Below are 14,341 nucleotides of genomic sequence, written 5' to 3'. Positions count from 1 at the left end.
GAATAGTGCTTCAAAATAGCTTTACCCTGCAGCCACACGATCACGATACTGGTTGTAAAAATTTACAAAAATTTAAAGCTGTTACGTAGGCTGCACGCAACTTGAAAACAATTTTAGTACAAATTGTCCTAAAAAATGTAATCAGCTGTTTTCTTGATTGAAAATTAAAACACTAACTTTTAAAAGTGTGAGTGTATTAAAACTTGAAAGGCAAAACTTGATCGTGTAACCCCCAAGTTAATATGATATATAATATGGTACTGTTTATAACCATTGTAAACCAAAAATTAATTTTGGAATTTATAAGACAGTACTTAAGAAAATTTTGATACACCCCAGAGTTTAAAGTCCCTTCGCCCGACCGAAGGCCTGGGATCTTGATTTGTTCCAAAACTATTAATACTAGACCATAACCTAAAGGAATTGGACCGAAACGAAATAAACGTTTGGAGATAGCAGTATGGTAACAAATATTTGAATATATATATTTTGTTATAATAAAGCAGATACAAATTAATCAATAATTATCTTAATTTACAATTTTTGTAAAATTGTTCATAACATTTAAAATATACAACACTGTAGGTACTGAAAAGCTACATTTGATTATTGATTACTCAAAAGCACAGTCGTTATTGAGTTATCAACACCCAAATACTCAATACATTTACATCACTATCCAAGAGTCGAAAAATTGTATAAATCGTAAGAAAATTCAGATTTTTTTGTTTCTAAAAACAATACAAATTTATTAATAATTGCTACTTTGAAAGAAATAAGTAATTTCAATATTTCTGATTAAAATAATATATAAAATTTTCAAATATTAGTGGCATTAAATCTGCATTTGTACAAAAAAGAACTATCACTCACACAGTAATCTAGTTGCAAGAGAACGAAATATTCCAGAAAGTTTGCCCGAGAAGTAGGATAGAAGGAAACGAAAATAAATGTAAGTTAGTTGACATTTTCTTTTTGTTGTTGTTGAAGTTAAACAAATTTAATGAACAATTATATTAAATCAATCAAAAATAATAATAAAGGTAATAACGCCATTTCTATTTTCCTTTTTTTAATTTATCGGTATTATTGCTGCTTCGGTTGACGCCAACGCCGCCGACGTCTGCTGCTCATTTTTTTTGGTGTATATGTGCATATTTCGTACATGTGTGTGTGTGACTGATACACTTGAACTTTTTTTGGTGCTTTTTCGTATTCTTTTTTATTCTCACGTTCGTTTCGTTCATTCGTCGTTATTGTTCGTCGCGGTTGCTGTGTCGTTTTTCTACGGATTCCATTTAATCATCAGTGATTTTTTATACAAGAATAGTAGAAAGATAAAAAAGAAGAAATTTTACCAAAAAATTAAATATTTTCTTTAGAAAAATATTTTATTTGCTAATCAACCGTGAGGTTATAAATTTCAAATATCTAAATTGCTACATAACATTTAGTTTAATTATATAGAAAGAACAGAGAAAAAAAAAGAAAATGACGTCTCTCGAACCAAATGTGAATCGTTTGCAAAATTTCAAAAACAAAGGCAAGGATCAAGAGGTAAGTTTTTTCATTTTAATTAATTTGTTTTCATTGCAAACCTACTAGAAAAAAACCACACCCACTGAAAGATTCATCAAATTTTATATATTTTTTAAAATAAAATTTCCTTGAAAAAGTAGGCACATGTTTTTGTTGTAATGGTGGTGTGTTGTGTGTGATGGGAACCAAAAGGGAATTGGCAAAAGAAAAATTGCTTAACCTCCATTTCATTTTCTAACTAGTAAATTGAATGTCTCCCACTTTGCCTATTTTTATTGATTTTTTTTGTTGCAATTTTGCATCAAATGTTTGTTTAATGGAGAAAAATCTTTTGCCTTTTTTGCAATTAATGTTTTGCGTTTTAAGTTCATAAGTTTTTCTATCTCAGTCCATTTTCATTGTCATTTATTTCCTCGTGGTTCAATTACGGTGAACTTTTTTTGTATTTTTGCTTTTTATATACATTTACTGTTGGTTTCGTAAATTCTCACGAACACATTGCCAAAGTTTAATTGTTGGTTTAGATGTGTGTGAGAGCATAATTGTGAATTTTCTTTTGTTTACATTTTTCTGCAAGTGATTTCAAATACAACTCTGTACTGAAATGATCTATTGGAGAAAACAGAGGTGTTAAAAATTTGGGTTTTTAACGGTATTTAAATGAGTTGTTAATTTATATTTGTAAAATATGAAAGAACAATTGGGAAATATGTTATTCGATTCTTCATAATAAGTAATTTTAATAAAATGTAATTTATAAATATTAAAATCTATTACCGTTAAATGCTAATTCAAATTAGTTTCAATTATAAATGTTGAATGGTAAATTTAATATGTATTTGTTTTCATTATAGGAAATGCGTCGTAGACGCAATGAAGTCACAGTGGAATTACGTAAAAACAAGCGTGAAGAGACAATCCTCAAGCGACGCAATGTTCCCAATATGGACTCGAACACAGACGAAGATGATCAGTTACCAAATCAAATAAATTTGAAAAAATTAGCCGAGGCAGCTGCTGATTCATCGAACCCCGAACAACAATTGGCTGCTGTACAAGCTGCACGCAAATTGCTATCGTCTGATAAGAATCCACCCATCAACGACTTGATTAAGAGTGATATTTTACCCATTTTGGTTGATTGTCTAAAACAGCATAATCAGACAATGTTACAGTTTGAAGCCGCCTGGGCTTTAACCAATATTGCTTCGGGTACATCAGAACAGACAAATGAAGTTGTAGGCGCCGGTGCTGTACCCCTATTCTTACAATTGCTCTCATCACCCGCTCCTAATGTCTGCGAACAAGCTGTCTGGGCTTTGGGTAACATTATTGGTGATGGTCCCGAGTTGCGTGACTATGTTATCAAACACGGTGTGGTTCAGCCACTATTGTCATTCATCAAACCCGACATACCCATATCATTTTTGCGCAATGTTACTTGGGTTATTGTGAATTTATGCCGCAACAAAGATCCACCACCACCAGCTGCTACCATTCATGAGATTTTGCCTGCTTTAAATATTTTGATTCATCATACCGACACCAACATCTTGGTGGACACCGTGTGGGCCATTAGCTACTTGACCGATGGCGGTAACGATCAAATTCAAATGGTCATCGAAAGTGGTGTTGTACCGAAATTGATTCCCCTCTTGGGTCATGCCGAGGTTAAAGTTCAGACAGCTGCTTTGCGTGCCGTTGGCAATATTGTCACCGGTTCGGATGAGCAAACACAAGTGGTGCTCAACTATGATGCTCTAGCGTTCTTCCCAGCTTTGTTGTCGCATCAGAAGGAGAAAATACGCAAAGAAGCCGTCTGGTTCTTGTCCAACATTACAGCGGGCAATCAATCACAAGTGCAGGCTGTCATCAACTGCGGCTTATTGCCCAAGATCATCGAGAATCTACGTAATGGCGAATTCCAAACACAAAAAGAAGCCGCTTGGGCCATCAGCAATTTGACTATCAGCGGTAATCGTGATCAAGTCTTTACACTCATTAAAGAGGGTGTCATACCTCCATTCTGTGATTTGTTGTCGTGTCAAGACACTCAAGTTATAAATGTAAGTGATATTATTTGTGTTTTTATATCCTTCACCATGAGTGGTGAGGTTATTATATTATATAAGATTGTAGTTACTAGATTTCTCATTTGAGACCCCATAAAGTATAGTATACATAGCTAGTATGTTTGATGAAATCTGCTAACTTGAGAATTCTTAGTCAAATACCTTAAATTTCCAAGTCACGTTTACGTTACATAAAATTCATGAACCAAGGCAAAAATTTTCTTTATTTGTAATACAAAAGCTTGACATTTACATTTTTATGAATCTGTACACATTTGATTCGATTTAATACGAAACGATTCACACTCATTTCATTCTATTGTATATGGTCATTTGATTCTGTTTGAATTTGCTTTTATACACTACACCATAAGTGGTAAGGGGTATATAGAAGTTTGTAATTTCTACAGTTTTCATTTGCGAACGCATAAAGTATATATATTCTGGATCGTTATATATAGTGGGGTCGTTACATCTATCCCTTGTCTGTCTAACCTCTGTCTGTTGAAATCAACTTTCCGAAGCTCCCAAATAACTTTAAATTTAGGAAAATCGGCCCACAAATGGCTGAGTTATAAGGAAAAAACCAGGACAACCTTAATTTTTGACCTTTTTTCATCTATATCAGGATTACTAAGTCATTGACATATACAATATGGATATCTAATGACAGACATTTCAAAAACCTCTCCAATGGGACAAAATCAGGAAAAATATTTTTTAACCCGATTTTTTTTTTTGTCACCAAAACTTTTCGCAACAAAACTATTTTTTTTCCCAAACATTTGTTTTCACCACTAAATCAAGAAAAATATTTTTTAACCCGATTTTTTTTTCACCAACATTTTTAACCAAAAATGTTTCCATCAATTGTTTTCAATATTTATCTTAAAGTATACTTTGATGAAGATTCGGCAAAGCCGGATATAGAACGCTTAATTTGCTATATATTATCTGTTTCCCATTTCTGTTCTTAATAATAATATGTGTATTAATCAATTCAATTTTCTTTTACAGGTGGTTTTAGATGGTCTTAATAATATGCTCAAAATGGCCGAGAGTCATGTTCAAGATGTAGCCAATTTAATTGAAGAATGCGATGGTCTCGAAAAGATTGAAAAATTACAAAATCACGAAAATGTGGAAATTTACAAATTGGCCTACGAAATTATTGAACAGCACTTCTCTGACGAGGTAAGTTTTAGGTCACACTTGAAAGACTGTTTTTGATTTGAAATTAACAAAATGTTTTCGTTTATTTTACAGCCTGAACAAGCATCCATGGTCCCAACATCTGATGGCACTCAATATCAATTTGATCCAAATGCCGATAGTAGATTACCGAACACATTTAATTTTTAACAAAATTTCCCTTATTTTTCAATGTGACCATGATTTGAATGTTGTCTTGTTAATTTCCAAACAACCAAAATCTTTTTTTATATATATATTTAATTTAGAATCATACACACAGCAACAACAAAAAAGGATTTATCAAATAACAAACGAAAGCAACAACAAACAACAACATCATAATGAGTCCATGATAATTTAATTATTGTAATTTAATACTTTATATAAACAAAACAAACAAAAAAAAAATATCTATATATATAATTCTATATATAAAAAAAACCAAACAGATTGATTGAATTTTTGAGTTTTAAACACATTTTTGGAAAAAGTGAAAAAAAAATCGAAAAATTATCCCCTGACTTCCTTTCTTTTGAAGTTTAGTTTTTCCCACGCAAAAAAAAAGTATCATATTTTTCCTTTTCTACTATAGAAAATTATTTTTTATTTTATACAAAATAAGAAAAAGTAAACTAAAAAATTATTACTTTAAAGAATATTTTTTTTTATTATTTTTAATTTTAATTTTCGGAACTAAAAAACAAATATATTGTAGAAAAAAAAATACTACCTTTAACAAATTTTATAACTAAACAAACTTTGTTTTTATTTATATTTTTGATTTTGAAAAAGACTTCAAAAAAAAACTCTACAATTCATGTTGTTATTTATTACAATTTTATATTTAATTTTTTCCTTTTTTTTTTGCAACAAAAAAAAAATTGTTTAAATTTGTTTTGAATTAGAATTTTCTCAATTTTTTGTCTGTTTATTTTTTTATTTTTTCAATTAGTTTAACACGTAATCTTAATAAGAAGAAATTGAATTTTCATAAAACAACCAGATCAAGATTCAAAGCTCATTGCAACAAATTTAAATTACAAGAAAATAATAAAAAAAAAAATCATAAGTATTTAAAAACGCCAACATATTTCAAAAATATTGCAACGTTTTTAAAAAACAAACATCTTTTAAATCGTAAATATAAATTTAATTATAATAAAAAAAAAATCATACAAAACACGAATAAACGAATCTAATTTAAAATATTGTAAATGGTGAGTTTTTTACTAATTATTAATTTTCTTTTTGAAATGCATATTAAGATTTAATAAGTTTGAAACCTTAAACGTTTTCTCTTTTAAACATATTTCTGAATTTTCTCCTTGCATTCAGTTATTTTAAATGACATGGTACATTGATACTTTCACATTTCATGGAATTATTCTTAATTTTATTCGATTCTGTTCACATTTCTTACGATTCTATATGAACCGTTTCACATTTCATCCAATTCCATATGAACCAGTTCACATTTCATTTAATTCCATATGAACCGGTTTACATTTTATTCGATTCCACATGAATGGGTTCGCATTTCATTCAATTTCGGTTCACATTTCAAGTCCATATGAACCGGTTTACATTTCATTCGATTCCACATGAACCGGTTCACATTTCAATTACATATGAACAGGTTCACATTTCAATCACCCTTATCGTGGTTGGCGTAAACGTCATACGCCTATGACAGTTTCGTACTAGATTAAAGAAACACACAGAAAAAAGAAATTCATAATTGGAATGAATTTTGTAATAAATATTATTAATCGAACTTGACTTTTTTTCCCAAACTTATTTTATTCAAAATAAGAACATGTTCATAAATATTATAAAATTTTACATGACGGAAATTTTTGCTTTTTTTACTTAATTTTTTTAATAAATTGCATTATATAATGAATTAGTGCATTAATATTTGCATAATAGCCATATATTGACCAATATTTTAAGATAAAAAGGAGAATATCTGAAACTTAAAAATTATCATTAAACATAATAAAACATTCATAAATATAAAAGCATTTCATCCTCTTAAATCAATTTAATCATTTTCGCGCTTTTTATATCATTTTGTAGCTGAAAATCATAAAAAAACTAAAAATTTTCCATGAAAAATTTCAAACATTTTTGAACAACATAAAAATAAAAATGAAATTGAAATTATATTTTTCAAGCCTTCTAGATTTTATTTCAAAACATAAAATATTAAAAAAATCATACTATTTAAGAAATTATTTATAAATGTTATGAATTGAAATCAATGAATTCGAATCATAATATTTATGTTGAAACTTTTTTCTGTGCAGTTTGCATTTTATCTTTAATCTAGTACGAAACAGTCGTAGGCGTAAGACGTTTACTCCAACCACGTAAGGGTGAATACCATCAGCCCAATTATGAAAAAAAAATTCCCCGTGAGTTTTTTCCTTTTCTTATTTTTAACATTGAATAGGAAAAATGGGAAAAGTGAAAAAACTCCCAGTGAATTTTTTTCATAATTGGGCTGCACATTTCAAGTCCATATGAACCAGTTTACACTTCATTAATTTTCAGTTGATGTTTAATAAACATGGGTCGCCTTTTTACATCAGCGTATAATGCAGTTATTGGTGCCTGTGATAAAATTGTACCCACCTCCTTGCAGCCATTATGGATGAGTCCTGTTGGACCTAAAACTGTTTTCTTTTGGGCACCAGTATTCAAATGGGTAAATTGTTTGTAATTTCCGACCGCTTAAAGTATATTTATTTTGGATCGTTATAGATAGCGGAGTTGATATAGCTATGTACGTCTAAAGCCCCAGTTCGTTTTGCAAAAAAACACGACTACACATTTTTTCCTATATCTCAATTACTTAGTCATGCACATAGACAATACGGATATCAAATGCCTTTCCAACAAAGTATATAACTTCAAAAAATTTGGTTCGACAATGGGTTAATATATATTTTCACGAAAATTAAATATTTTTAGTAAGTTTTTGTTGTAACATGTTTCAGGCGCTGATCCAGGTCAACCTTTTGGGGGGGGGTTGTTTTGGAAAAATTAAAATTTTTCTTTTTATTCCTTTTTTATGTGAAAACTTTTCGGTTTTGGGGGGTGAAATTTCCTATTTCACCCCCTCTGGATCCGCGACTGCATGCTTTTTCTTCCCAGTTATAAATATTATTTGGATAAATTCACTCAAATTTATTGTTGGGGGGAAAAGACGAAAAGTTTTTTTCACCAAAAATTGTTATCGCAAAAAAATATTTATCAATCTTTATCATATAAATACTTTTATGAAGGGTCTATTAGATTCGGTACATTCAAATATAGCACTTGTATTTTAATATACATATTCGTTTTTTTATATATTTTTTTTTCAAGGGTCTCGTTATCGCTGGTATTGGTGACTTAAAACGGCCAGCTGAACGTTTATCTCTCAATCAAGCTTCAACATTAGCAGTAACTGGTCTTATTTGGTCCCGATATTCGGTGGTTATAGTACCAAAAAATTATATTTTATTAACTGTAAATTTGTTTGTGGCCCTGACACAGGGTATACAAGTTGCAAGAGCTGTTAAGTATCAAATGGAACAGAATAAAATTAATTAATGTTTATGTAGGCTCCAAAATCCTCTAAACATTTCCATTTATATCATACTAAAATTCGAATAGATAATTTCTGTGTTCATAATAATTGAGTTAATTATTAAAAGCGTATGTATCTTAATAAAATTTCTAAACAATTTTGGAATAATATTTTTGTGAAATAAATCTGTTTTTATTAACTTTTTCCTACCGGCTATCAGAAATATTGTTTTTTCTTTATTAAATAAAGGTATAATAAAGGACCCAAAAAAAACAAAGCGGACAAATGATTCTGTCTCAATAACCTACCCCTTTTCAAATTCTCTCTATACTCTTGCAAAGTTTCAAGGTGAAAACTCATTTAGTTTAAAAGTTATGAACCAAAATGTGGTATTAAGCTAGTTTTCTAAAAGAGCAATGAGTAGGTTATTACACAGTAAACACATAATAATAGTATCAGCCCAATTATGAATAAAAATTCCCCGGGAGTTTTTCCCCTTTTCTCATTTTACCTATTCAAATTGAATGGGAAAAAACTCCCGGGGAACAAACTCCCGCGGAATTTGTTATTCATAATTGGGCTGTATATATCTTCTAAACTACTGGTTCAATTAAAATATTATTGAGGATGATACAGTAATTCAAAACAAATTTTTTGTAATCACAATATTAAAAAAAAAAATTGAGTTACAGGTCGCAAAAAGTTGCGGTATTTAACGTTTTGCGTTTCTTTTCTGATAAAGTTATCAAAAAGGATTTTCGCTTTTTCATAAAATGTTTTTAGTGCAGCGGCTAAGTCTAAAAAAGAACGGCGTTTATAAAAAGCCGACTTTGAGTCACACAACAACAGTCAGCTGTCAATTGGTGATTGCGATTCGCACAAACAAAATTTTTTTGTTGTATTTTGCGAATAATAATGTAAAAAAATATAAAATAAAAACAATGAATAAAATAAACAATAAATGTCGAACCTGTTTCAATGAATCCAGCAAAGGACTACAATCTCTTACAAAAAAGACTACAGACGAGAGTAATCAACAAAAATCCTATGCAGAACTCCTAAATGAGGTGGCCAATATTAATGTAAGTTGATAAAAATAAATTAATTATTAGTTACAAGTTTAATTTAAATATTTTACATTTGGCTGCTGTTCGCAGGTACTGCATGACAAATGTTCAAAATTACCACAGGCCATTTGTGGCTGCTGTTCACGGAAATTGAAAGCAGCCCATGCATTCGTCCAGCAGGCACAGGAAGTTAATGAAAAACTTTACTCAATGGCATTATTAAAACCGCCTGACGGTGTTAGTAAACCATTAGATTGTCTGCAAGAGGTTCAAATCGATATAGAGACCTGTGCGGATATTAAAATGGAGCATGATGATGTGTGTGATAATAGTGGGGTGGGTGCTGATGTTATGGCTGAGCCAGAGTTCCTAAAAAAAGGTTTACAATTGAAGCAGGAAGATAAGGAAGAGGACGCTTTAGCTGTAAATTATACCAAGAGTGAAGAAAATTCGGAAGCAGGGTAAGATGATTTTAAAATTTGATGGTGATACAAAAATTTGATAAATTATGTTTACGTTAGAAATTTACCTCATATGATTAAAAGATATTGAATGGATATACCTATACAATTTATTTGTATTTTTCTAAATGTACAGAAATGAGTCCAGTGCATTTTTATACCCTTCACATTCGTGAGAAGGGTATATATAAGTTTGTCATTCCGTTTGTAATTTAATTTAATTTTTATTTCCACAATATAATTTTCCGACCCTATAAATTATATATATTTTGGATCCTTATAGATAGCGAAATCGATTAAGCCATGTCCGTCTGTCTGTCTGTTGAAATCAACTTTCCTGAGCACCCAAATAACTTACATACACAATTCATACATCAATATTCGAATTCTTCCGGCTCGGTTGCTATTTAAAATCGAAAAAATCGGTCCACAAATGGCTGAGATATATGGAAAAAACCAGGACAACTGGACTGGATATCTGGATTACTAATTAATATAGATAATATGAATAGCTAATAATAGATATTTCAAAGACCTTTACAACGCCGTATATAAGACCATAGTAAGTTGTACCAACAATGGGTCAAAATCGGAAAAAATATTTTTTAACCCGAATTTTTTTTCGCTAAATATTAAAAAAAACAAGTAAGAGTGCTACATTCGGCTGTGCCGAATCTTAAATACCCTTCACCAAATTATACTTCAAAATTTTAAATATTTTTAGGTAAAAAAAATTTAATTTTTTTTCCAGTTGTTTTTTGAATTTTTTGGAAAAAAAATTTTTTCGATTGTTATTTTAAATTTAAATTTTTTTTTTTTTAAATTTTAAAAATTTTTGCTGATTTTAAATAGCAAAATTCTCGAAAGCATGTCTGACAGAATTATTGAAGATTTGGATCCCGAAGATATCTGGGGTCTTCAGAAAACTGATTTCAACAGACAGACAGACGGACAGACAGACAGACAGACAGACAGACAGACAGACAGACAGACAGACAGACAGACAGACAGACAGACAGACAGACAGACAGACAGACAGACAGACAGACAGACAGACGGACATGGCTTAATCGACTCCGCTATCTATAAGGATCCAGAATATATATACTTTATAGGGTCGGAAATGAAAAATGTAGAAATTACAAACGGAATGACAAACTTATATATACCCTTCTCACGAAGGTGAAGGGTATAAAAATGAAAAAACAAAAATTTTTATATACCCTTCTCACGAAGGTGAAGGGTATAAAAATGAAAAAACAAAAATTTTTTTTTTAAATTAAAAAAATTTAAAAAAAAAATTAAAAAAAACAAAAAATGAAGTATAATTTGTTGAAGGGTATATAAGATTCGGCACAGCCGAATATTGCTCTCTTACTTGTTTAAGGTTTATGTTGTTCAATCGATTCTATATGAACCGATTCTCAATTCATTCGATTCTACATACATATATGAACAGGTTAGCATTTCTTTCAACTCTATATTAACCAGTTTATATCTGATTCGATTCCATATGAACCGGTTCACTTCCATTCGATTCTATATAAACCGGTTCACATTTCAAATGAATCTATATAAACTGGTCCTCCTTCCATTCGATGCTATATGAACCGGTTCGCATTCCATTTAATTTTTATGAGTCGGTTTACATTCCATTTGATTCTATATGAGTCGGTTTACATTTTATTCGATTCTATATGAACCGGCTCATAATTTAATCGATTCTATATGAAACGGTTCACATTTCATGCGAATCTATATGAACAACTTCACATTTCTTTCGGTTCTATATGAAACGGTCCATATTTAATTCAATTCTACATAAACCAGTTGACATTTCATTAGATTATATATAAACCGGTTTACATTCATTCGATTCTATATAAATCTGTTCATATTCCATTCATTTATATTATGTATGTCTATAAACCAGTTCAGATTTCACTTGATTCGATTAAATTAAGATTTTATTTGACTCTTTATAAATGGGTTCACATATCTTTCGATTGTATATGAAACGGTTCACATTCGATTTGATTCTATATGAACCGGCTCACTTTCATTAAGTTCTTATATAAACCGTTTCACAATTCATTCGATTTTATATGAACTACTTCACATTTTATTTGATTCTATATTCCATTCATTTCTATATAAATCGGTTCACATTTCATTCGATTCTATATAAATCGGTTCATATTTCATTATATTCTATATTAACATTTTTATTTGGAAAAATATTAGTATATCGATTCGATGGACACTGTAAATTAAAATATTTGCTTTTAAATATGACTACTCAATATCACATTTGCTTCACATCATTGCAAAACATATTTGGTCAATTCACAAGGGGTATATTCTTAATATTTCACAATGGTTTGAAAATGTTCAAGCAAAAAAATTACCTAAAATAATACTACTCTGTATGATATGTATATTGTGTTATCGTAACCAACCAGCAGAAACCGCGCCGAACGCCTAAGAGTCGGTTAAGCCGAGCCGTGAAATATCGAACATTATGACAATATAACATGATAGGATACCTTGTAAATCGACCAATTATGTATAGATAAGTATAATACAGCATTTAGAAGTTATTTATTTATTAAAATTTGATTTGACAACCCTTCCTTCGGTGTTTATATCTACTTATTTTCATCTTCAACTTATTCTCTATTTTAGCAACGACCTTAAAGATTTTTTAGATGTTACATTCCCCAACGTTTCCATTACAACAGACGTGTCTGATACCGAAGACAATATTCCAAATATTTTAGAACAAACTATGAATATGTCCGATAACAATAGCAATAATGAAGTATCCTGTGCTTCAGCATCTGATGACGATGATTGGCAAAATGAAACTAATGATACGAGTAAAAAATCACTAAAAAAGAAAGCAACACCTTTAAAAAAGTGTAAAAAATCACCTAAAGCCCAGGAAAATAAAGAAAAGAAAAATAACGCCGATAATGAGGATGAGTGGTTGCAGGTGAAATGTAATGATTGTGATAAAATATTTGACAATTCACGATTATTAAATCGTCACCTGCGTCTAAATCATGTGCCAGATGAATTGAAAATACAATGTCTGCACTGTGAGGCAAAGTTTAGTCGTCGCCATAATATGTACGCTCATATGCGTCGCATCCATAAGACAGAAAATTTAGAAGAGTTCCAAATACAACCGAAAAAAACAAATGCCGATAAGCAGTATGCCTGTCAACAATGTCCACGTTCATATACCAACAAATACAAGTTAATAGCTCATGTAAATAGTCATCATAATCCGGACAACAAAAACACTGCCCCCAAAGAGAAGGTACTGCAGCCGAAAAAACGTTTTTTGTGCACTCTCTGTGGTCTAAAGTTCGATAGCGAGGGCAACTTGAATATACACTTTAGGCGGCATACTGGCGAGAAACCTTATAAGTGTGAGTTTTGTGATCGAGCCTATCCTAGACTATACGATGTTCAGGTACATCGACGTACGCATACGGGCGAAAAGCCCTACCAATGTACTCTTTGTGAAAAGACCTTTAGACGGTCGAACAAACTGAAGATACACATGCGAACACATACCAACGAACGTCCCTACAAGTGTACACAGTGCGAAAAGGCTTTTAAACAGTCGAAAGATTTGAATATACACAAACGTACGCATACCGGCGAAAGGCCCTATAAATGTGGTGTATGTCAGAGTACATTCACACAGAGCAATTCGTTGCGTTTACATCAAATCAAACAACAACATTTGGAGAAAACAAATCCAGTGGAAGATTTGTCGGGAGGAATGACATTTATATGTCAGCCAACATAAAGTATTATAAATGTAACAAAGAATAAGTTAAATAAATTGTTGTCATAAATTCACGGAGTTTGCTTATTTTGTTTTTGCTAAAAAGCTTAAGCTCCGTAATATCTTAATATCGTAATTCATATTAGGCATGCAAAAATTGTTAACACAAATTGGTATTTAGTAATTTTGTCTGTCTAGACGGCTTTCGGGCTAGTGGGTTTGAAGTGTCTAAAGCCGACATCGCAGAATAATATTTTCTTTTGTAGTCATCATTCGGCCGGCCGGTAAGGCTTTTAACGTAGATGTAGTATATCAAACACTGGATTCGCTTAAAAATTTTTAATTAAGTCTATGTCGCTGCAATGACAAAAGACAGGAACTTAGAAAATACGAGGAGAGCATACAGAGGTATGTGCAAGATAAATTGGATCGTAGCTCGTATATGACAGCTTTGAACGACATTCATAGAGACGCCATCAATTCCGCGGTAGCAGGATACCGTATGAATGTCGTACTTGGAGGTCGCCCACCACCGATAGCAGACGCCGAGAAGATTCTGCCGCAGAAAACAAAAGTCGTTCTGGCACAACTAAGATCAGGATGGAGCAACAGGCTTAATGCCATCTGGT

The 14,341-nt window shown here is 31.1% G+C and overlaps 3 protein-coding genes across 5 annotated transcripts; all 3 read left to right on the top strand.

The window, feature by feature from the left end:
- The first annotated feature begins 686 nt into the window (after positions 1–686).
- Positions 687–6,020, top strand: Kap-alpha3 (karyopherin alpha3). Of its 3 annotated transcripts, none has more exons than XM_065506926.1 (6): positions 687–705; positions 831–952; positions 1,310–1,557; positions 2,394–3,605; positions 4,629–4,805; positions 4,878–6,020. In XM_065506926.1, exons 3-6 carry the CDS (start codon positions 1,492–1,494, stop codon positions 4,971–4,973), a joined length of 1,551 nt encoding a protein of 516 aa, XP_065362998.1. In that variant the 5' UTR covers positions 687–705; positions 831–952; positions 1,310–1,491; the 3' UTR covers positions 4,974–6,020. The 3 variants fall into 3 exon arrangements, with proteins under 3 accessions (XP_065362998.1, XP_065363007.1, XP_065363015.1); XM_065506935.1 differs by lacking the exon at positions 687–705 and having other exon boundaries at positions 756–952; positions 1,310–1,408; positions 1,468–1,557; XM_065506943.1 differs by lacking the exon at positions 687–705 and having other exon boundaries at positions 756–952; positions 1,310–1,413; positions 1,468–1,557.
- Positions 5,886–13,790, top strand: LOC135956420 (zinc finger protein 845-like). Its single transcript, XM_065506914.1, has 4 exons — positions 5,886–6,022; positions 9,166–9,464; positions 9,540–9,910; positions 12,596–13,790. Exons 2-4 carry the CDS (start codon positions 9,324–9,326, stop codon positions 13,731–13,733), a joined length of 1,650 nt encoding a protein of 549 aa, XP_065362986.1. The 5' UTR covers positions 5,886–6,022; positions 9,166–9,323; the 3' UTR covers positions 13,734–13,790.
- On the top strand, positions 7,378–8,405 carry LOC135963210 (mitochondrial pyruvate carrier 2-like). The gene is made up of 2 exons (XM_065514979.1): positions 7,378–7,515; positions 8,178–8,405. Exons 1-2 carry the CDS (start codon positions 7,378–7,380, stop codon positions 8,403–8,405), a joined length of 366 nt encoding a protein of 121 aa, XP_065371051.1.
- Positions 13,791–14,341: the final 551 nt, after the last annotated feature.

The sequence above is a fragment of the Calliphora vicina genome, chromosome 1 (assembly GCF_958450345.1).
Source record: "Calliphora vicina chromosome 1, idCalVici1.1, whole genome shotgun sequence".
Classification (NCBI taxonomy): Eukaryota; Metazoa; Arthropoda; class Insecta; order Diptera; family Calliphoridae; genus Calliphora; species Calliphora vicina.
The sequence above is the reverse complement of the archived record's forward strand: the minus strand, read 5'-3'. Positions and strand labels throughout refer to the sequence as shown.